Below are 24,806 nucleotides of genomic sequence, written 5' to 3' on the forward strand. Positions count from 1 at the left end.
GTGTAAATATTGACGCTAGCGCTGCCGCACTACGTGCCGAATTAACACAGATCAAATCCCGTGTGACTGCGGAGTTGCCAAATTGGCAACAGGAGGTCGCGCGGAGACTGTCTGCGTTGGAAAGCAATGTAAACAGTGGCGGACAGATCATGAATCCGACTCCGCGTACTGATTACTGTAATAACGCTGACGGTAGGCAGGGTGCGAGTGCGCAACCGCAACCTAATGCGAATTATGAGCACGAACAACATGTGATACCGTGCAGCGCACATCACGAAGTGATGAATGTCCCAGAATGTAGCAATCAGATGTGCAAAAAAGAGGACAATGTAATAAAACACAGGACATTCCAACCCTTCAATAGCGAAAAACGAAATGTCCACCCTGTTGTATTTATTAAGAGCTTCAGGAATGTGTTTCCCAGGACATGGACGGAAAGACAAAGAATACAGTTCGTGGTCTCCTTTATTCAAGGTGACGCGGCACTGTGGGCCACCGACGTGTCCGAAAAATGTCTAACGATGCAACAGTTTGAAGGTGCATTCTTGCAAAAATTCTGGTCCGATAGCGTCCAAGAAAGACTACGAAAGGAGTTGTACAGTCCAGAAATGTACAATCCTAAGATGGGAACGTTACGCAAATATTTCGAAAAGTATATAAACAAAACCAGGTACTGGGACGAGCCAATGTCCGATCGTGACATAATCAGATTAATAAAAATGAAGTTGCCCAGTGAAATTAAAAGATATTTCATCAATGTGCCGGAATACGATATAGAACAATTCATGGAAATAGTGGATTCTGTTGACCTATTGATCGAAGATATGAAAACCGAAAACAAGTGGAACCATGCAGGCTATAATCAACACAAAGCCGATTACAATAGCAGCCACAGTAACGGTAGTAACTTAGTACCAAATGGTAACGGGAATAGGCAAGAGCACCGGCAACAGAATCAAGGCACAAACAATGGCAATGGTTATAACGGCAACGGTTATAATCGTGAAAATCGAAAGAGACATCATGATGGACGCATGAGTAATGGATATAATGGTAATGGCAATCCGCAATGGCGTAACAACCGAAACCAGTGGCGTGGTCGTAACGAACCGACACCACAGTGGCAACAAAACACAGCGCCACAATGGAACACCAACCCAGGTCCGTCACAGAACTTGTCAGGGAGTTACAACCGACCACCACAAAACCAGAGCCATACACAATATCAAAATACACCATCGGGGAGGCAGGGCGGCCAACCCAACAGTAGCAACAACAACAACCAGAACCACAATGTGAGGTTAGTGGAAGTGACAGACAACTGTCAACCCACTAATGCTCATCCGTTAAACTAAAGACAGCCACAATACGCTCTCCGTTGTTGGCTGCAGGATGGTGTAGTGAGGGCACATTCACGGATGACAACCATAAACTTTGTATGCTGAGATACAATGAAGGAACAAAAATAGAAAAGGAACTTGTAGACATACCGCAGAAATGTAACCGAACCGACAAAATTGTTGTGCAGGCTATATTGCAAGCAGATATGTATGGAGCACCAATACAGATAATAGTCGACACCGGTGCGTCAACCAATGTCATGAGTGCAAATTTTTACAAGTACTTGAGTCAAAATAATAGAATACCAGTATTGCCAGTGAAGAATTGTCGTGTAACAGGTGCAATAGGTGCACAATCTCATATCATAAAGCACCAGGTGCAAGTCGAGTTTACGGTAGGAAATAAAGCAATGAAAAGCTCGTTCCTAGTAGTTAAGGGATTGGGTGTTGCTTGCATCCTGGGGATGGAATTTTTACGCCAGAGGGACGCAAAAATCGACCTCTTGTGCGGGGAAGTAAGCCTTATGAATGAGGGTACACGTGTAGTTTTGCCATTGTTGAGGACACGGGAAGTGCACGGTAAATATTGCCGGAGCTTTCAAACGAGATTCGAAGGAATACAGGTAATGAATTTATATTCTGACTTAAGTACAAGACAAGTATATTTTAAAGATTTTATTACTGAAGACAAAGAGGAAAAAAGGAAACTGATAGCCATGAAAGTTAGGGAGTCAGAACATTTGACTGAAGCACAACAAAACGAATTGACTCAGCTACTTACAGATTATGAGAATGTGTTTTCGGAAAAAACCGGTGTATGCCGGGCCCTACAAAATCATAGACATACCACATGGATGTAGCTATTTGTTGGGTGATGTAGAATCGGGAGAGATTAAAGGACTCTATCCATACAAAGACTTAAAGAAGTTCGCTCAGTAGAGCAACGTTTACATTTGTGTGTAGTAGGTTAAGTTTATAGTGTATTTTTTCTGTGTGTAAATGTTCCGATTTTAGTGTAATATTTAAAGACAATGAGGCACACAAGATTAATGCGATTCAATTTTGTAGATGTTAAGGAATAATAGTATTTTTAAGCAATTGCATTTTGAAGAAAAAAATGAACGTAGGTTTAAGAATATGTTAAAAATTTCATGTTGAAAAATGCTTTAAAAATATTTTAAAAAAAATCAATAACATGTAATGATGAAAGAATTTTTCATTAGTGTGTCATGAATATTTTTGAACTGTAGTAGTAATGCAACTTATGAAATTCAATATTATAGTGTATAAGTCGTTTCATGTATTTATGTCTATACCGATCTTGAAATATGCTCAAGCATAATTTACTAAACAACATGAGTGCAGGGTGTACATCACCCAAGGTACCTCATGTGTTGTGGACAAGGTACAAAGCAAATCAGTAAACGCGACTACCGCTTAGCAGTGTTAAAATATATTGCCATCTGCTAAGGCAGAGATTTGCACGAATTTGTAGTGCAAACAAAAGTCACAAATCTAACATTAATCTAGGAACTTGCACGCTAGGCCTAGATTATAAAATGTGTACAATAATGCGAGAGGCAAGGTTTTGTAAAGTCGAGCCTGGCTCTGGAGGGCAAGTACGCAATGAGTGGGCAGACATGACATGGGGACTGACCTCAGATGAGACGGAAATACAATTGTATAGTCAAAAAATCTGAAGGCAAGTACGAAGTGGAAAAGGAAAAGAGACAAGTAGTGCGAGAGATTGGTAAAATCCAGCACAAGCCAAAATCCAGTTCAGACTGAATGAAATACATTAGTGTTTGTGAACTAATCGAAACAGTTACTTTAAACAGTGTGAAAAACTGTGAAGGTGAAACTGTGATATGGACAGTGAAGTGCTAGTATTGAACGTTCAACAGCGGTGAGGACGCCAAACGCCAATATTACGCATGAAAAACTGTGAATTTGCTTATAAATGTGAACTGTTAACGTGAAGTGAACTCACAGTCAATATTTTTGGGACAGACTGTAGTTTCAGTGAGCACAATAATGCAAGATTGGAATGCGATGCGTGGACTGTTGCAAAACAGCGACCGCAGAAACGGCGAATGTTTGTGCTAAGCTCGTATTGGGACACTCACCAGTGCCTGCGAGTGCGGCGAAAACATAAATAATTTTATCAAGACAGAAACTGACGTGTAATGGAAACAGTATTGCATCAAAACTGCATTCACGGGAGAAGGTCCATGTCATGTTTTCTGCAAGACAGTGCTAGCTTGACACTCGGAAACTGGCGAAAACTTAACAACAACTGCCGCACTAATAAATGCTCCTTTCCCACTAGCGTAACCATCTGCAGCGGGAAACAAATATTACGTTGGTTGTGTGTGTGTTTCATGTACTACGTCGGAGATGCGTAGCAGAGCTGACTCCTGCCAACAAGAGCGGGGGGCGGATATCATCCCACTCCGCCACGCCCGGCCGGGACAGAAGCGCATCGCCAACGGTGCAGCCGATCAGCTGATTCTGACGTTCCGCGACGGCGAGACACACGCTGGCGTCGAGCGGGCGTTGACCTCTCCGCAGCCGCCGCGAACGCCGAGCACCGAACACACCAACCGACGCCGTCGCGAGCCAAACGTCGCGGCGTAGATCATCAACGACACCGCAATCAATTGTTTTAATGACCTCATTTTTTGCATTGTGCAACAAAAATATTTGTATGCACATCCTGTACTCCAATGACATTCCAGAAACAATTAAGTGAAAGTGACCAAATCAGTTAGTCTGTCGCTCCGCCGAGGTTTTCCCCAGGTTTCCCTACGGCCGCGCCAAATGGGGAGCGAACAGTTGACACCCCTGGGACTTCAAATATTCCGGACTAACTCGTGGTTGTATACCTTGAACTTCATCTGTATTACACTTTGTGTGCAACGCACCTCAGTAATTACAACATACGATGTGACATATGTAAACTGTGAAAGAAAAATCTGCGTGTGGACACTGTGGACATGAAAGTGGAAATATTTGTGTCAAAAAACACTAACATTTTTTATGACACAAACATTTCGGGGGGCAATATAGCGTCCCCAGTGCCAAATTTTTTATCATGTAGCCATAAAATAATAATTTCTCTGTGTAGCTTTAGATTGCAAAGAAATAATTTATGACAGAATGATCTAAAGAGACGACAAGATACGCTCTTTTGTTAATTTTTTAGTCGACTTCACTTCTTCTTTTGTCTTGAATGTGTCTAGAGGGACATCTTGCGTGTGCTGACAAATGTAAGCATATTTGTATGAGTTAAACATATAATATAACGATTTAATATTATTGTGCACTTTTAATTTGTAAGAGGTGATCCCGATTTCATGTCCGCCTTCCTTGAATTAACCTGCATTCAAGTAATTTACAGCTCAACAATCGCAGCGGCCGATGCAGCCAACGACGCCATTATGTGGCGATATTAACTTACGAAAAATTAGCGGAAGCGGAAAACTCGCCAGCTATTAACATAATATTAATTTTTCTCCACAGCCGCACGAAGTTGCAGAAATACTTAGCTTTAAGATTCTTATTTTCAGTACCATAGCTGAGAGCCAGAGCCAGGACTCCGACTACAATACAATGGTCAACGGAGGTAAGAAAAATACTCTCGCGCGTGTGTGGGGCGCAATTTTAATTAATAACCAAAGATTTCTTGCTTTAAAGTGAACTGACTAGCCGAGTTTATTACATTGTTCAACTTAAATATCATTTTTATTAAAGCCCACCACGTAAGTCGGCAACAATCAAAAAATAATAATAACAATAATAATATATACATTAAATTACGACGGCCGACGGACGCGAGACCGATTTCCTAAACCTCACCAGTCATCTTTCACCCCTCTTTCTTTTGATTTAAACCTTCTGTCAGAAGATGGGGCCACTGGCTCCAAAAGCATGCAACTTTCAGTACCTTTGTGTGTGTGTTTTCCCCTGCCACAGCTTAATTAGTAGATATTTTATCTATCTAATTACATTATTTCAGTCCAGGTTTAGCCAACACCATCAGGGGCTGGGCCACCTGTGAAAGCAACCCTGTCGTTTACCAGTTCTACTGCAATCATTGCACAGCTTTTTATATTGGTATGACTACCAACCAACTGTCCGCCAGGATGAACGGTCACTGCCAAACTGTGGCCAACAGTAAAGTACACCACTATGTGGCATAACATGCAGCTGCATGTAGAACACATGATTTCAATGGCTGCGTCACTAAGTGAGCCATCTGGATCCTTCCCTCCACCACCAGCTTTTCTGAATTGCGCAGATGGGAGTTATCCTTTCAACACATTCTTTGCTTCTGTAATTATCTGTTATTATCCTGGCCTCAACCTACAGTAACATACTGTCCCCACACCATCCAACCAACAGTTTCCACTCCCTCTGTCCTATCGTCTCCTCCCCATTCTCATCTCCCACCCTGTTTATTTGCAGCCCTCTGCCAATGTATCTGTCCGTCTTCCCCTGCTCCTCTCCTTTTCTGCTTCCCCCCCCCCCCCCCCCTTCCCCCTCCCTATCCCACAGCTTACTGGTGCTGCATCTGTTGGCAGTCTAGTCCCTGCACACTCCACCAGACAGCGTTCGTCTCTCTCCTCACCCATACACTACTATCCCTTCCTTATCCCTGCCCCATCCAGATTGCTGCATGTATTTCATATGTAGTTGCATTCTGGGCCAAGGTAGTGGAGTTGTCAGTCATGTGTGCATGAGGTGTGCTTGCCTGTGTGTTTGAATGAACTGTGTCTCTCTTTTACTGATGAAGGCTGTGGCCGAAACCTTTATGTTAGTGTCATTTAATTGTGCCTGTCTGCAACTTGACATGTCTCCTTTATGGTAAGTAGTAATCTGTCTTTTCCTACATTGTTAATTTATTATATTTTCAAAAATTGATTACTTATGTTGAAAAAAAGTAAAGAAGTAAATATGCAGCTTTAATCTTTTCAAACTGAAAATTAAAACTTTATGACTGCCTTTCGTACAACTCGCTGTTAAACTAATCAGAACTACTACAATGTATAGTGCAAAACTCTCCATATGATTCAACAAATTTGTTTTGTATGAAACTTAGGCGGAGTTGTATATGTAGCATCTAGTCAGCAAAATATATAGTTTTTAAAAAGCCACAGAATTACATTAATTTCATGTTATAAGTGTTGTGACTTGGCAAGACAGCCAAGCCACTAGGAGATAGCCAAAAGGCACGCGTTTAAGCTCACGCAGGCTGGCGTGAGGTCTGGAACAGGTAAAGTAATTATACTAGCAAAAAAGGTACGTAGTTTCTGGAATACTTAACTTTAATCCATAATTGGTGAACATCATTCTGACGGTACATGCATCACAAGATAAATAGCAAATGATAATGGTGCCTTGCTAGGTCGTAGCAAATGACGTAGCTGAAGGCTATGCTAACTATCGTCTCGGCAAATGAGAGCGTAATTTGTCAGTGAACCATTGCTAGCAAAGTCGGCTGTACAACTGGGGCGAGTGCTAGGCAGTCTCTCTAGACCTGCCGTGTGGCGGCGCTCGGTCTGCAATCACTGACAGTGGCGACGCGCAGGTCCGACGTATACTACGGGACCGCGGCCGATTTAAAGGCTACCACCTTGCAAGTGTGGTGTCTGGCGGTGACACCACAATAAGCATACAAATAATTTATAGTTTTTAACACACTTAAAATCTATTTTTATGGCACTAAATTCAGTATGTTGTAATTTGATATGCATCCTGCTTTAGAGAAACAATGATGGTTATATCTTTTATGGAAGAATGAAGTGCGTGTAATGCACAGGTAAAGTGACCAATTAGAAAATGCCTAGTGTTGATAGGTAAAGATCTACTTAGGATCAGATTCAGAGGCAGACAAGAATGGAAATTGCCAGTTCCCTTTTACAATGGGATCATTTTAGCATTCACCATAATTGATTTAGAGACATCACAGAAAACCTAAATTAGTATAAGTGGATAAGACTGTGAACCTTGCTCCTCCAGAATGACGGTCCAGTACCTTAAACATTGCACGATTAAACTTTACGCAACTCAGATTACATTTAATGAGAAATGGACTCTGTCCACAAACTTACAGCTTCTGCAGCATCCAGATCTTTTATGTTGTTAATATAAATGTCTCCCAACAGGATGAGTCCTTTGATATGATCTGGATGAAATTTTACAAGTTGATTTAGAAAAGGTGCTGCCTCCAGTGGACGATGATCATCAGCAAGGAGAAGTGCGAGATTAAAGAGGGCACTTCGGAAGTCATCTTTTAACTGGACTGCTTGTCTGAACCAGTGCTCTGCTCCAGCAATATCCCGGTCATCCATTGCCAACATGCCCAGATTGAAGTGCACTCTTTCGTTATTTGCATCCTGCAATTAAAATAATGGAAAGATGAACTAAAGAATGCGACTTGGTCCACAGGAAACTAGGGGCTAATTGTGCTTAACATCAGTGAAGAGAAAATTACGTTAACAAATACAAGCATAAAAGAAGTTTGTGTATGAATGCATGCTTTTGTGGTGATATCCATCAATAAAACATTCTCAGGTTTCAAGCTGCGTCAAGAGGTTTACTGCCCATGAGCTTTCAGCAGAGATCTCCTCTGCCACTGTCAAGTGGATGACTGTCGTGTGGTTGTCACTGCTATGCTTATTTAACCGTGCCGTCACTCGTGACATCACTGGTGCTTGGTCTCACACCATATATGGTAATGTTTTGGCAGTGCAACTGCTGGGCCTGCTTCAACTCCCTCACCACTGGATTCCACGCTGTACTCAGCTGCAATCCACCGTCTCTATAGAAAGTGTTGACAGAAATTCTAATGTCTATGGCTTCATTTATCATGCTATCCCAGAAGCCATTAGTTTGTTTAATAATAGATGTCTCATCAAATGCAATTTGGTGTCCATTTTCCAGAGCATGTTCCGCTACAGCTGACTTTTCGGGATGGCACAGACGGTAACACCTTTCATGTTCTATGCGGCGCTGTTCTATAGTGCAAACAGTCTGACCGACATAGAACTGCCCACATCCAGATGGTATCTTGTAAATTCCTGACACTTAAGAAAGGACTTAACTTTGCTCCTTCACCACGAAGCATCCCCGTCACTGACATATTGAGTGATGTTGAACAAGTGGGTTCCAAGTTTCCAAGTGATGTGGTTGTGGAAATTCGTAGAGAAATGAGCCGTATTCTTTTAAAATCCAAACCACCAGCTTCAAACATGACTAGAGATGAATGCAGTGGCCTCCGTGCTCTCCGGAATGATCCTCTCACCATCGCCCTACCAGCAGACAAGGGCAATGTTGCCGGTCTTAATGGAACGAGCCGACTATGACGCAAAAATCAGATGGATGTTGGAGGAAGACATACCAAAAATTACCTCAGGACCCAACATCCAGAATAGTGAGGAAGACTTCAGAGCTTCTCAAACGGTCATTGCTGGAAGAGAATACTATTAAGAACCTCCTCCCCAAGGCACCAAGAACACCCATGTTCTACGGTCTGCCAAAGGTGCATAAGAAGGACACTCTGTTAAGGCCAATAGCGAGTACCATTGGATCGCCGACCTGTACACTTGCTAAACATCTGTGGACACCATATAAAGAATACGACGGACTTCATCAATCGGCTTAAAGGTCTGCGACTTGCTGAAGGGGATATTACGGTTAGTTTCGATGTGGTTTCTTTATTCACATGTGTCCCCATCACAGACTGTATTGACTTGCTGTTCCAGCTCTTTGATGACGCCATCATGGATTTATTTAAGCAGACTCTGACATCATCATATTTCTTACATGATGGAGAATATTTTAACCAAACTGACGGCGTGGCAATGGGAAGTCCATTAGCTCCAGTAGTAGCCAAGCTCTTTATGGGGCATTTAGAAGACATCACTTGCAAAGCCAAGCTGTTTTTATCACTACATCAATGATACCTTCATCATTTGGCCACATGGACAAGAAGTTCCTGGAGCACCTCAACAGCATCCACAACCACACAACTTCACAATGGAAGTAGAGAAGGAGAGTTCCCTGCCAGTTTTGGATGTGTTTGCCATAAACCCAATGGGTCTCTAGGTCATAGTGTTTACCGCAAGTACACCCACACAGATCGGTATCTGCACACCACCAGCTTCCATCACCCAGCACAAAAACTGTCAGTTCTGAGGTCCTTAGTACATCGAGCTGAAACCATCTCAGATGCTGAAAACTTGCTGAGAGAATTGAGCCACCAACGCAAAGTTTTTAAGGAAAATGGTTACAACAACAAACAGATCTCACAAGCAGTGTCATCCAAGCCTCAAAGGAAGAAGACCTCTGAAGAAGATGCCAAGCAGGTTGCATTCTTACCGTTTTGTGTTTCGACAACAGGGAAGATTAGTCGGCTCCTGAAGAGGCATAAAATAGACACAATCTTCAGGCCTCTGGCAAAGATCCGGCAACTAATGAAATCTGTGAAAGACGATGTAGGCCTCAGAACGCCAGGAATTTACAAGATACCGTGTGGATGTGGGCAGTTCTATGTCGGCCATACTGTTTGCACTATTGAACAGCACCGCATAGAACATGAAAGGTGTTACCATCTGCGCTATCCTGAAAAGTTAGCTGTAGCAGAACATGCTCTGGAAAATGGACACTGAGTTGCATTCGATGAGATGTCTATTATTAAACGGACTAGTGGCTTCTGGGATAGCATGATACACAAGGACATAGAGATTAAAATTTCTGACAACACCTTCAATAGAGTCAGTTGATTGCAGCTGAGTACAGTGTGGGATCTAGTGTTGAGGGAGTTGAAGTGGTCTCGGCGGTCGCGTGGCCAAAACACCAGTGAAGTCACGAGCGACGTCATGAGTGACGGCGTGGCTATATAAGCATGGCAATGACAATCACACAACAGTAATCCAGTTGACAATGGCAGAGGAGATCTCTGCTGAAAGCTCGTGGGCAGTAAACCACTTGACGTGGCTTGAAACCGAAGAATGTTTTATTAAAAGAAGTTTGTGGTTAATTATACTAAAATTGCAACGATATTTGCCATATGCAGAAGTTGCTGATTTTAACAACAAAGTTTTGAGCAGGATGATTACTCTTGTGTATTTGCAACTATTATTGACAATGAGAATGTATGTAACAGTGTACATGAAGTTTCACGGTACTCCTGAAAAATAATTACTTTGTCAATAAACAGCTACAATTAATAATGTGAAATATGTGACTGATGTGTCAAATTATTTAGTCAGATCTACTAGGTAATACTGAACAGCAATTAATTTAGAATTCTTAGTTGTGTACACATGTAACATACTTATAAAATTCATTTAGATAGAAGAGTTACAATTAGACTCTGATCTTACGAGACCTAAGCTAACTGAATTTAAATTTATACTACACTTCTTTTTTATTAATCACTAACTGTTTTAGTGACTATCAATACAAAGAAGTCACATGAAAGACTTGTCAGGGTTCAAAAGCTGCTTGTGGTGATCAGAATATTTCTTACAAAGATTTGTTGTGTGATAGAAAGTTCTCGGCCACTCTTATGAAATTAAATTCATTCAGTAGAAGATTGCGTTTTGTTCTACAACTGCTGACCATCTTTTCAACCTCAGCATACTCCTAGACCTATGTTGCCTGTTAATATGAGGCACATAGTTTCAGTTCATAGCTATGGCTCTAAATGGTTTTCTTGAAAGAAATATGAAGATTATTGTAATGAGGAATGTTACTCAATTTAATCTTAAAAAGGTGGGAGTAAGGATGTAATTCCATAGCTCTGGGGTTGCACAATACCTGATAAATAATCTTAACAGTAATCAACAGCACAGGTATTAGAATGTAGTGGAAACCATTCCAACAATTTTTCACTGTGAATTTTGTGCCCATCCCATCCCCCCTGTAGAAAAGAATTCCAGAGGCATTCATAAAGTTTCCTGGTACTGTGTTGAATTTTCAGCAGCACAATTTAATCTAATATACCAGAATACTAGAAGTTTCAACTACATACGACTTATACGGACTCATGGGGTCTTGGTAAATTATACACAGGGACATTTTATGTAAGTGGTTTTGTTGAAATTAATTGCCTTGAGTAAGTGCATATGGAATTTGGGAAGAACACTAAAGAAAATGAAGGAATAATTCATGAAGAAACCATCTGTAAAAGGAGTAGCAGTCAGTTGACTCTGATTTTACAGTTAAGAGTAAAGAAGAATTGACTTGAATTTTGGACGGAAAGAAAGATTATGTTTTGCATCCAAATCTGTCATGCCATCATTACAGAAGGAACACAAACTTGTACAAGGCAAGGCCTTTTCAAAGAAACTCACAATGATAGATTTGGGGAAATCACAAATAGTGGATTGAATTAACAGGTTATCCAGTACAAAAATCATGCAAATGCCATACAATCAAAGAAGCAAAGGAGTCTCAAAAGTTAAAATTGAGAATATTTTGTAGTAGTAGCAGGCTGCAAAACTTCACAAATTGATGAAGGAATGAAGGTTTGGACTTTAGACTAATGAAGATAAGAAGCTTTCTTCAATGTTAGAAATCTCTTCCTTGAAGAATTTACATGCACACACACACACACACACACACACACACACACACACACACACACACACACACACACACGCTCCCTTCTATGTAGTTCAAAGAATCTGATGCTTGGGAAAAGGATCCAGATGATATAGACTGTGAAGCAGACACTGAAACTGAGTATTTTCTGCTTGGCAGTGTATTCCGCTGCCGAACGGTCCTCTTGTTCTTGGCCACAGTTCAGTAGGGGGCATTTATTCATGTAGGTAGCTGGCTGGTGGTCATTCCCACATAAAATGTGTGCACAAACTGCAGCAGACCTGGTATATGATATTTCACACATCACCCTGCCTCTAATGATATAGAATAAGCCTGTGATGCAACTGCAATAGTATGTGCTGGGTGAATGCATTTGATAAGTCAAGCACTGGGGCCTTCCACAGGGATATGATGATATGGCCCAAGGACTGACAGCATTTTGGGTGTACTGGGCGGACAGGGAAATACCACTTTGGGAGCTGTATGAAGAACTGTGGATAGTACATTCTTCTTTTCTGAGCTTGCTAAGAAACAGTATAAGCCCTGGAAAAGGATAAGGTTCAGTTGTTCAAGTCCAGGATCATATTAGGTGATGAAGGGATGCTTCTTTGCAGCTGGATTTTTGAGGGTGGCAAAAGAATTAAGGTTGTGTGAGGTAGTGGTGCAGGAAATCTGTCTGTGGAGTAGTTTTGGGGGTACTGCCTGTCGGCGAATGCACTGGTTAGACTTTCAGCATACTCGATAGTGAAAATCTTATCACTGCAGATCTGCTGTCCATGTGTTGTCATTTCACAGGTATATATGAGTGATTTTTTGTATGGAAGGGGTGACAGCTATCAAAAAGAAGGTACTGTTGATGGTTAGTAGGCTTCGTAAGAACAGAGGTATGAATGAAGCCATCAGAGAGGTGAAGCCGGCGTTTGGGAAGGTGGCATTTTGGTCTGGGGAGGACCGAGTGAAATAAATGGGAGAAGGTGTCGAGGCAGTGGAGGAATGATAGAGTGTGTTGACCATGGTCTAGATTATGAGGATGTCATCAATGAACCTGAACCATACAGTATGGATATTTTTGGTGGCAAGGGAGGTTTCCTCAAAATGTTAATACAAAGTTGGCATAGGATGGCACTGTGTGTGTGTGTGTGTGTGTGTGTGTGTGTGTGTGTGTGTGTGTGTGTGTGTGTGTGCGCGTGCGTGCGTGCGTGCATGAACTCACTTGCAACAAGCACATGTGCATAACATTTTCAGTCTTTTTTATGTGCCCATCAGTACCTCAATGCCTAATCTACACAGGGAGTAGTTACCTTTACTCCATTCTGTGTTTATATTCTTTTAAGGACTTTTTCCATTGTTATATCTATGTAGATGTATTTAAATCTTAACTTACATCAGCATGTAATGGTGTGAGTGGATGATGCACAGCCGACCTTAGTGACTAAGTAATGATTTTAATGTTAGCAGTTTACAATTCTGCAAAACATAATTTATATATAGTGTAGACCATATCAGAAAGCTATTCTACTGTACAAACTTAAGGTAAAAGGAACAAATTAAAATTACTACACTACACAGAACCTTTGTAAACATCACTAAAAAAAAAATCAGATTACAGTACAATATTTATACCTTGCGGAGAAGTTTAAGAAGTCTTTCTCGAGCCACTTTGCGGAGCTCAGCACGTCCCAACTCTTGCAGCAAAATAGCAGAATTTAGTAGTGCCTGCTCATGTTCTGGGTCAAATTCAAGTGCTTTATCTAGGTATGCAAGTGCCTGAGATGCTTTCCCTTGTTCCAAGAACACAACACCAAGCTGCAAGTAAAGAAATTATTTTTTGTAAAATAATCTTAATTCTTGAAATCTTTTTAAACACAAGATACGTTTAAATTTGAACAAAAGGAAAATAATGTTGTCATGTGCTAACTTAATATTAATATGCCCTCTGATTTACTTTGTTATGGAGCTACTGCTGTGATTACATTTCCACAGTCTATTACATTTCCACAGTCTATTACATTTCCACAGTCTTCATTACAATCTGTTGGCAACTCTTGGTCAAATATCTACAGGTGTTGCCAGATGAAAATCAATATCTGTTTCTCCACACCTTAGTAAGTTTCTACAGGTGCAGCTCACTTTAGCTCTGCAGCTTTAGTATCCGTAATTAGTCCATCACCACCACCACTGAATTAAAGAGCTAATGGTAATTTGAACTGGATTAAAACCATATGTTGGATATGGACTTAAATTCTGACATTTTGTACGAAGTGCCTTACTGCCTTGGCAATAAATAGGGTGGGAAAGAAAAGAATGAAAATTCAATCTCTTACTACTTTTTACTGATATTTTACTAGTAACACTGAACCACTCTACACCAAAATTCAAAACAATCCATAACACTTTACAAACTTAGTGGAGTGAAACTGATACGGGAAACAATATTATGCTGCTATCTCATAAATAATGAATGCTCGTGCATCATTTCGACATTGTCTTCTAGGCTTGACATCAAGACTAAATTTTAACATACAGTATTGAGTTTCAGATTTACATACTCTCATTATGCAAGTTTATTATAACTAACTTTTTACCTGTCTGTTCAAGGAACTGACTAACAACCCTAACTTGAAGATATGAGAAATACTCCAACATAGCTGATAAACTGAAAATATCGGTATGTGTGTGTTCATATGCATCAGGTTTTATACTTTTTTCCACCATGGAAAAACCTCTCTCTGAACAGGTGTCAGTTTCGAAAGCCAAGTTTATTTCTGTAATGATGCAAAATCAGAATGTTATTATCTTATAAAGATCATCATAAATAGCACTGGTCCTCAATCATTTGATTCACTCACCATTCACAACATAAGGAATCCCTTTTCTTTTATGGAAGATGTAATTATTTGCCAAACCCTGTCACTCACAGAGACACACATGTTGTGAAAGAGAACTAAAAGTACTGTCACTAATCCATTTTAAAAATTCCTAGAAGCTACAAAGAAACTGCTGCAATAACTACAGTGAAACCCCTATTTTACATTTTTGAGCAGTCCAGACTTAAAAAACACACAAGTGAGGAAAACACAGAATTAAGGAAAATATTAAAACTCCCAAAATACAAGCAAAAATGCAATAAATTGGCATATATGATTAAAAATCATAATCCTCTCCAATATATTGTATAAAATCTGTATAAGTGCAGGAAATTAAGTGCACAATACAATGTTTATACAATAATTTGGGGCAACAAATTTTATCAACCCTTAAAAAATCACAGTTGTGTAACAGCAAATAAAAACTCATCAAAAAAAGTGAAACTGGTATCTGGATACAAGGTAATTGTAATTGAGCTATTTTCCAACATGATATGACCACAAATTATATGTCAAAACAGGTTTGACGAGAGAAACAGAGAAGTGAAAAAATGAGTTTACTTCCCCAACTGATGTTGCAAGCTTATTAGAAGTTGGCTCAGTGAATTTTTGCACATTGTGTAAAGTGAAAATTTACAAGAAACCTAAAGCACTACAGTTTCACTTCATACCTTCTGTCACAGCTGCCAATCTTTAAGATCTACAGTGTGTGGTGCCAAGTGTATATGTGAGTAGTGTATATAGTTGCTGCAACTGTATTGTGTCAGATTTGAACATGAAAGTCTTTAAAATGTGGTATTGCAAAACTCTTATTCTATTTCCATGTGATATCTCTGCCAGAGCACATAATCTGCATGAAAAGTATATTTTCAGCACTTCACAAAATGCTTTCATCCCTAGCTGCACTTCTGTTGTTAAAGGGCCATCCCCTCCTCCACACACCCAGCAGGCAAGCTCATATGGCATGTGTTAGTGTGGTGTGGTGCCTGTGTTAGCTGTTGGGTGATATAAAACGTCGTCAGTCAGTAAGAACTTACTAGTCAGAAATGACCGACATTTTATTGATTCTGACCTAGTATATTCTTCGAGACTCAGTTTTTAATTTAAAAGGTTGACAATTGATACTGTTGCTGTACAGTACATCAGAAATATATGCAAAAAGATAGTTGGTTTAAAGGTTAAAGGGACCAGACTGCCATGGTCATCGGTCCCGCAGAAAGATGAGATTGAGTTGTAAGTGGCACAAGAAAAGGTGGCAGCTGGGCCCCTTTGTCACATATTGGCTTGGTTTGGAACACTATCTTGTATTTCCATTGCTGCTGCAACCTAACAATAAACCCCTGTTACATGATCAATTTTCGTCTCAAATGACTACTCAAGACTTGAGAAGTGCCCCTGGCATTTTATTCGTGTACTGAGTCTCATCTGTTTCAAGTGATCAAGTTTGTTTGCATGTCAGCGCAAAAATTGTGCATGATTTGAGAGCTGTTTGCTGTGCAGTTTGGTATCTGAACATTGCAAGTGAGTTTATGAAGGACTATCCTTTTTACGAAAAAATCACAATACTTATAGTGCATAATGTATGAACAAGCAAGAATAATAGAGTTTATTAGTGAGCAAAGGGGCATTCATAGTGGACACACTTGTCAAAAGCTGCTTGGTAAATTCTTTACACTCCTGAGAATTTAAAGAATGTGAAAAGTGTCATCAAAACATTCCCAAACATGTACCTTTATTTGTTCAAGAATATATATACTTGCAAACATAATGGAGTAAATAGTGCCTTTTTGGTTTACCCTTTGTATGTTCTTTCCTTGCAAAGTGCCAAAAACATCAAAAATAATTTTTCTCAACAAATAATTCTGACTTTTCCACTATTGAAATAATTTCCTTTAAAACACTTTTATCTATTTGCATTCTTTATGCATAGTGTAGGCTTTTTCTCTGTAAAACATAAATGGCTTTATGCTTTTAGATATTTTGTCTATCTTTCAAGAGACACTACAAGGAAAAAATATCAGGACCTTATGTGACTTTTCAATGTGTCATAAAAACAAAACAAACAATACAAGAAAGATTAAGAAGACACAAAAGCATAAAAACAATTGTTATAACATGAGAGAGCTCAGCGAAAATAGTTTAACTTTAGCTTTTAGTAGACACCACCAAGTCCCTTCTTTCTGTGCAAGCTCAATGTGCAAATTTAGGATCCCACACTTGGCACAATCTATAGGTTATTGTTATGATACACACACTGTTGTCATTGTTGGTTGCTGATTTACATGCAGACACAAAAGATGCACACACTTACAATAGCCGATTTTTTTTCAGAAAGTCGCTTGTTTAAAACAGGCTGTAGTAACATAATTGTGTGGTGAAGCTAAACACTGCAAGTTGTATTGGCATCAGTATTTCCTCTCTTATGTCCTCCCATGAACCATGGACCTTGCTACTGGTGGGGAGGCTTGGATGCCTCAGCGATACAGATGGCCGTACCATAGGTGCAACCACAATGGACGGGTATCTGTTGAGAGACTAGACAAACGTGTGGTTCCTGAAGAGGGGCAGCAGCCTTTTCAGTAGCTGCAGGGGTAACAGTCTGGATGATTGACTGATCTGGCCTTTTAACACTAACCAAAATGGCCTTGCTGTGCTGGTACTGTGAACGACTGAAAGCAAGGGGAAACTACAGCCGTAATTTTTCCTGAGGGCCTGCAGCTTTACTGTATGGTTAAGTGATGATGGCATCCTCTTGGGTAAAATATTCCTGAGGTAAAACAGTCCCACATTTGGATCTCAGGGCGGGGACTACTCAAGATGACGTCGTTATCAGGAGAAAGAAAACTGGCGTTCTACAGATCGGAGTGTGAAATGTCAGATCCCTTAATCGGGTAGGTAGGTTAGAAAATTTAAAAAGAGAAATGGATAGGTTAAAGTTAGATTTATTGGAAATTAGGGAAGTTTGGTGGCAGGAGGAACAAGACTTTTTGTCAAGTGAATACAGGGTTATAAATACCAAACCAAATAGGGGAAATGCAGGAGTAGGTTTAATATTGAATAAAAAAATAGGAGTGCGGGTAAGCTACTACAAACAGCATAGTGAATGCCTTATTGTGGCCAAAATAGACACGAAGCCCACACCTACCACAAGAGTACAAGTTTATATGCCAACTAGCTCTGCAGATGATGAAGGAATTGAAGAAATGTATGATGAAATAAAAGAAATTATTCAGATAGTGAAAGGAGACAAAAATTTAATAGTCATGGGGGACTGGAATTCGATAGTAGGAAAAGAAAGAGAAGGAAATGTAGTAGGTGAATATGGATTGGGGGTAAGAAATGAAAGAGGAAGCCACCTGGTAGAATTTTGCAAAGAGCATAACGTAATCATAGCTAATAGTTGGTTCAAGAATCATGAAAGAAGGCTGTATACATGGATGAAGCCTGGAGATACTAGAAGGTATCAGATAGATTAAATAATGATAAGACAGAGATTTAAGAACCAGGTTTTAAGTTGTAAGACATTTCCAGGGGCAGATGTGGACTCTAACCACAATCTATTGGTTATGAACTGCAGATTAAAATTGAAGAAACTGCAAAAAGGACTGAATTTAAGGAGATGGGACCTGGGTAAACTGACTAAACCAGAGGTTGTACAGAGTTTCAGGGAGAGCATAAGGGAACAATTGACAGCAGTGGGGGAAAGAAGTACAGTAGAAGAAGAATGGGTAGCTCTGAGGGATGAAGTATTGAAGGCAGCAGAGGATCAACTAGGTAGAGAGACGAGGGCTAGTAGAAATCCTTGGGTAACAGAATAAATATTGAATTTAATTGATGAAAGGAGAAAATATAAAAATGAAATAAATGAAGCAGGCAAAAAGGAATACAAACGTCTCAAAAATGATATCAACAGGAAGTGCAAAATGGCTAAGCAGGGATGGCTAAAGGACAAATGTAAGGATGTAGAGGCTTATCTCACTAGGGGTAAGATAGATACTGCCTACAGGAAAATTAAACAGACCTTTGGAGAAAAGAGAACCACTTGTATGAACATCAAGAGCTCAGATGGAAACCCAGTTCTAACCAAAAAAGGCAAAGCAGAAAGGTGGGAGGAGTATATAGAGGGTCCATACAAGGGCAATGTACTTGAGGACAATATTATGGAAATGGAAGAGGATGTAGATGAAGATGAAATGGGAGATATGATACTGCATGAAGAGTTTGACAGGGCACTGAAAGACCTAAGTCGAAACAAGGCCCCGGGAGTAGACAACATTCCATTAGAACTACTGACAACCTTGGGAGAGCCAGTCCTGACAAAACTCTACCAACTAGTGAGCAAAGTGTATGAGACAGGAGAAATACCCTCAGACTTCAAGAAGAATATAACAATTCCAATCCCAAAGAAAGCAGGTGTTGACAGATGTAAAAAGTACTGAACTATCAGTTTAATAAGTCACAGCTGCAAAATACTAACACGAATTCTTTACAGATGAATGGAAATACCGGTAGAAACCGACCTTGGGGAAGATCAGTTTGGATTCCGTGGAAATATTGGAACACGTGAGGCAATACTGACCCTACGACTTATCTTAGAAGTTAGATTAAGAAAAGGCAAACCTACATTTCTAGCTTTTGTAGACCTAGAGAAAGCTTTCGACAATGTTGACTGGAATATTCTCTTTCAAATTCTGAAGGTGGTAGGGGTAAAACACAGGGAGTGAAAGGCTATTTACAATTTGTACAGAAACCAGATGGCAGTTATAAGAGTTGAGGGGTATGAAAGGGAAGCAGTGGTTGGGAAGGGGGTGAGACAGGGTTGTAGCCTATCCCCGACGTTATTCAATCTGTATATTGAGCAAGCAATAAAGGAAACAAAAGAAAAGTTCGGAGTAGGTATTAAAATCCATGGAGAAGAAATAAAAACTTTAAGGTTCGCCAATGACATTGTAATTCTGTCAGAGACAGCAAAGGACTTGGAAGAGCAGTTGAATGGATTGGACAATGTCTTGAAAGGAGGATATAAGATGAACATCAACAAAAGCAAAACGAGGATAATGGAATGTAGTCAAATTAAATCGGATGATGCTGAGGGAATTAGATTAGGAAATGAGACACTTAAAGTAATAAATGAGTTTTTCTATTTGGGGAGCAAAATAACTCATGGTGGTTGAAGTAGAGAGGATATAAAATGTAGACTGGCAATGGCAAGGAAAGATTATGAAAATGAGAAATTTGATAACATCAAGTATAGATTTAAGTGTCAGGAAGTAGTTTCTGAAAGTATTTGTATGGAGTGTAGCCATGTATGGAAGTGAAACACGGACGATAAATAGTTTAGACAAGAAGAGAATAGAAGCTTCCGAAATGTGGTGCTACAGAAGAATGCTGAAGATTAGATGGGTAGATCACATAACTAATGAGGAGGTATTGAATAGAATTGGGGAGAAGAGGAGTTTGTGGCACAACTTGACTAGAAGAAGGGATCAGTTGGTAAAACATGTTCTGAGTCATCAAGGGATCATCAATTTAGTATTTGAGGGCAGTGTGGAGGGTAAAAATCATAGAGGGAGACCAAGAGATGAATACACTAAGTAGATTCCTAAGGATGTAGGCTGCACTACATACTGGGAGATGAAGCAGCTTGCACAGGATAGAGTAGCATGGACAGCTGCATCAAACCAGTCTCAGGACTGAAAACCACAACAACAATAACATGTCTCCCCACTCCACAATGGCCTAAAATATTCCCTTAACTCTGTCACCACCCATGGTGTGAGTCGTCTGTCTTTTGTGCCACTTATAACTTGTTATATCCTAGCCAGTAATGCCACCCGAGCTCGCTGCCAAAAGGTTGGCAGCATCAAAGTCCAGACGCCGTCCGCATAAGCAGCGCCAGCGAGACAGGAAATCGCCACAAGTCTGCGCGCGCCACCACTGGCTTCTGGTTTCTTAAGCGCTGGAGTTGCGAGCGCTAGGACAGTTCTGTATTCGCCGCTCAGTTGTATACTCGCCACCGAATTGTGTACTTGCTAGTCAGTTGCGTGTTTATCGCAGCAGAGTAGTTGTTTGTCGTCAGCCGCCGCTGACCTAGCCGCTCCGACTCGAACTAGACAGATTTCTGTAGACACGGAGTTCACTACTGTGGTTCTGTATCTTCGTTAATAAAGATAAGTACCGACTTTTATTTAATCAGAGTGTTTGGGTTTTCATCTTTCTGTTCACTGTTCCAGCGGACTGGTCGGCCCGCTATTAAAAGTGTGGCGGTGACTTCCTAAGCCGTTTCTACAGCGAATTGCTTGTCACTACGAACACCGCCACAAAACTGGCGACGAGGACTTCCGAACTCGTGTGCAGGGCTGGTTCAACTTGTTTCTGGTTATACTAATTATAGCGATAAAATTTTGGGGGCTGGTTTAATTTGTGTTCACTATGTCTGCCAAATTACAACAGTTGATCTTGTTACAGAGTCAGCAAATACAAAGTCTGGTGGAAGCAATCGCCGAACAAGCGGCTAATCCTCCAACACAAAAGGAACAAGCACAGGCAGCACCACCTTTCCGTGCTTTTGATGCATCAAGAGAAGAACGGCGAGAATATTTCGCGCAGTTGCAGGCGCACATGACAGTCTACAAAATCACGGGTACTGAGCGGCAGTTTTATTTAATTTCCACTGCAGGCGTGGAAGTCTATCGACTACTTTGTAAGTTGTTCCCGGAATCCAAGCCAGACGCTTTAGACTATGACGTTGTTGTTAACAAGCTTGCTGAGTATTTCGAGTCTTGAGTTCATGTGGCAGCAGCCAGATTCAAGTTCTTCAGATTAAAGAAACTGCCACATCAATCTAATAAACAGTGGTTAACGGATTTACGGGGCCTCACCCGTCAGTGCCGATTTAATTGTGTGTGTGGAGCTTCCTACAGTGATGTCATGTTACGAGACGCTATTACTCAAAACATTGCAGATTCTCGTATTCGTGCTGCTATCTTAAAGTTGCCTGACCCGTGATTAGAGACTGTCATGAACATCATTGAAGCCCAAGATACTTTTGACTATGCTGAGTGTGAGTTAGATCAGCCATGTATTTCTCAAATTGCCTGTGCTAAGCAAGTTATGTCACGCCCGCAGCTCCACCGGCAGAGTCAGACTGTAAACACTAGCCGGCTGCGTCATGTTAAACACATTCGTCAGCCGGTGTGCAAAATGATAGAGTTAAGTCTTGCCCTAAGTGTGTTCTTGCTCATCCTCGTGAACGTTGCCCGTTCAAAAACGCGGTTTGTCACTTTTGTCAAAGGGAAGGACACATCCAGACTGTTTGTTTGCGTAAACGCAAGAACAATTCTAGTGCTGCCCAGCCCATGGATATTCATGTTCTTCAAAGCCAGCCCGCCCAGAAGGTCGCGTTTAAAGACTCTTCCACGGTTCGTGTGGGTAATAAACTTGTTCGCAATAAGCCACCCACCCAGCCCTCTGCTATGCGACCCAAGCGTAATTCAAACGCTGTAAACAGTGATGTACAGACTGCATGTGAAGCGGGAGTTGTTGTTCCACCCGCCCAACCCACGAGTTGTCGTAAGCAGCGAACACGCGCTAAACGCGCTGATTTTGCGTCTTCCGCCTCCACTGCACCGATCCAGAGACAGTGTGATAAACTATTTGTGAAGCTACGCATCCAGGATAAGACCTTCAATTTTCAATTAGACACTGGTGCGTCTGTGACTCTCATAAATAGTGCTACATATGCGGCTATCGGCCGCCCTAAACTTTCAGCGGCAAAACATTCTTTGGCTACTTATAGTGGAGAACAAATTCCTGTGTTAGGTGTATGTAGCGTGCCAGCCACATTCCGTGGCAATACAAAAACAGTTTCATTCACAGTGCTCCGCGCTACAGACAGTGTAAACATTTTCGGATTAGACTGTTTTGACTTGTTTGGCCTGTCTATCCAAGACAATGTGTTGCAAATTAATTCTGTGTTGTTCCTCAAGACAGCATAACCGATTTGTGTAAACAATACAGTGACATATTTAAAGATGAACTAGGTTGTGCTGCGAACTTTGCCGCTCATATTACGTTAAAAGATAATGCTCAGCCTCGATTTTTTCGTGCTCGTCCAGTGCCTCACGCCCTTCGGGCACCTGTAGAAGATGAACTTCGTCGTTGGCAAAACAACGGTGTTATTCAACCCGTTTCAGCGAGCCAGTGGGCTTCTCCCTTAGTTATTATAAAGAAACCGTCTGGCAAGTTACGTTTGTGTGCTGATTTTAAGTCGACAGTTAATCCTCAGACTGTCATTGATTCTTTTCCTTTGCCTAGACCGGACGAGCTGATGGATAAATTAGGGGAAGCTCGTTTCTTTTCCAAAATTGATCTCCGTGAAGCATATTTGCAATTGCCCCTCGACGAGCAATCACAACAGTATTTTGTCATAAATACGTCGTCGGGGTTGTTCCGTTTTCTGCGTTTGCCTTTTGGTTGTGTGTCAGCTCCAGCTGTTTTTCAGCGTTTTTTGTCACAACTTCTGGCTAATGTGCCATCGTGTTGCAACTATTTAGATGATATTGTTGTGTCCGGTCGGACGCCTGCTGAACATTTCCGTAATTTGGAGTGTTTGTTTACAGTGTTGTCTCAGGCAGGCCTACGTTGTAACATCGATAAATGTTCATTTTTCCTTACGGAGATGGAGTATCTGGGACATGTTATTAATGCTCAAGGCATTCATCCCTCCCAGTCACATTTAGCAGCTATTCGTGATTTGCCCGCCCCTCGCAATCCTTCATGAATTGCAAGCAGTTCTTGGCAAATTGACATATTATATTAGGTTTATACCTAATGCATCACAGATTGCTGCACCGTTGCATTGTCTCCGCCGTAAGAATGTTCCGTTTGTGTGGTCAGCTGATTGCCAATCAGCCTTTCAGCAGCTTAAAGAGGCTTTATTGAATGATCGTTGTCTGGTCCATTACGACCCTAACAAGCCTCTGGTGTTAGCTTGTGATGCCTCTTCTTTCGGCCTCGGTGCTGTGTTGTCTCACCGAGTCGGTAACACCGAACGTCCTATTGCGTTCGCATCTAAATTGCTAAACAAAGCTCAGTGTAATTATAGCCAATTGGACAAGGAAGCGTTGGCTATTGTGTTCGGTGTCACAAAATTCCATCACTACCTCTATGGTAGACCATTCTATTTAGTAACAGATCACAAGCCCCTGACGTCACTGTTTCATCCGTCTAAACCAGTTCCTCAGCGGACAGCTCAGAGACTACAACGTTGGGCTCTTTTGTTATCACAATACCAGTATGAGATACTGTATCGCCCTACAGCTCAGCATGCAAACGCTGACGCGCTTTCTAGATTGCCGATTGCTGCGGATGATGTCTTCGATTCCTCTGACGACTCTTGCCATCAGATTGACGCCGATGAGCATCAATCCCTCCGGGATTTTCCGATTGATTATCGTCAGGTGGCACGTGAGACAGCTACGGATCCTCATCTGAGTTTACTATTACATTTTGTTCAACGTGGTTGGCCGTCCAAGGCAAAGGACATATCGGATCCCGTGGTTCATCGCTATTATCCGCAACGTCATCTGTTGTCTGTTTCGCACGGAGTTTTGCTGTTACGCACCGAGAATGACCAGCTTCGTGTAGTGGTTCCCCAAGTGCTCCAATCCAAGGTCCTCGACTTGTTGCATCAAGGTCATTGGGGAGTGGTCCGCACCAAGCAGCTTGCCCGCCGTCATTGTACATGGATCGGCATTGATAAGCAGATTACGCAGATGTCTACAGATTGTTCGACGTGTGCCAAACACCAAGCTGCTCCGCCTCAACGCTATTTTGAGTGGGCACGCCCTGCCGGTCCCTGGCAGCGAGTACATATTGATTTCGCTGGTCCATATTGGAATTCTCGTTGGCTCATCGTGATAGATGCATTTAGTAATTTTCCGTTTGTTGTGCCCATGCAGTCTACAACGTCTGCACAAACTATACA

At 41.2% G+C, this 24,806-nt stretch overlaps 1 protein-coding gene across 1 annotated transcript in view; it reads right to left on the reverse strand.

Moving 5' to 3' along the window:
• LOC124804746 (protein O-mannosyl-transferase Tmtc3) overlaps nt 1–24,806 on the reverse strand; it is a 136,546-nt gene that overhangs the window by 12,932 nt on the left and 98,808 nt on the right. The window contains exons 14-15 of the mRNA XM_047265047.1: nt 13,575–13,757; nt 7,454–7,738 (exon numbers count right to left, since the gene is read on the reverse strand). Of these exons, the coding sequence (XP_047121003.1) occupies nt 7,454–7,738; nt 13,575–13,757 (468 nt within the window). The remainder of the gene's footprint in view (nt 1–7,453; nt 7,739–13,574; nt 13,758–24,806) is intronic.

This window comes from Schistocerca piceifrons, chromosome 7 (assembly GCF_021461385.2).
Source record: "Schistocerca piceifrons isolate TAMUIC-IGC-003096 chromosome 7, iqSchPice1.1, whole genome shotgun sequence".
Taxonomy (NCBI): domain Eukaryota; kingdom Metazoa; phylum Arthropoda; class Insecta; order Orthoptera; family Acrididae; genus Schistocerca; species Schistocerca piceifrons.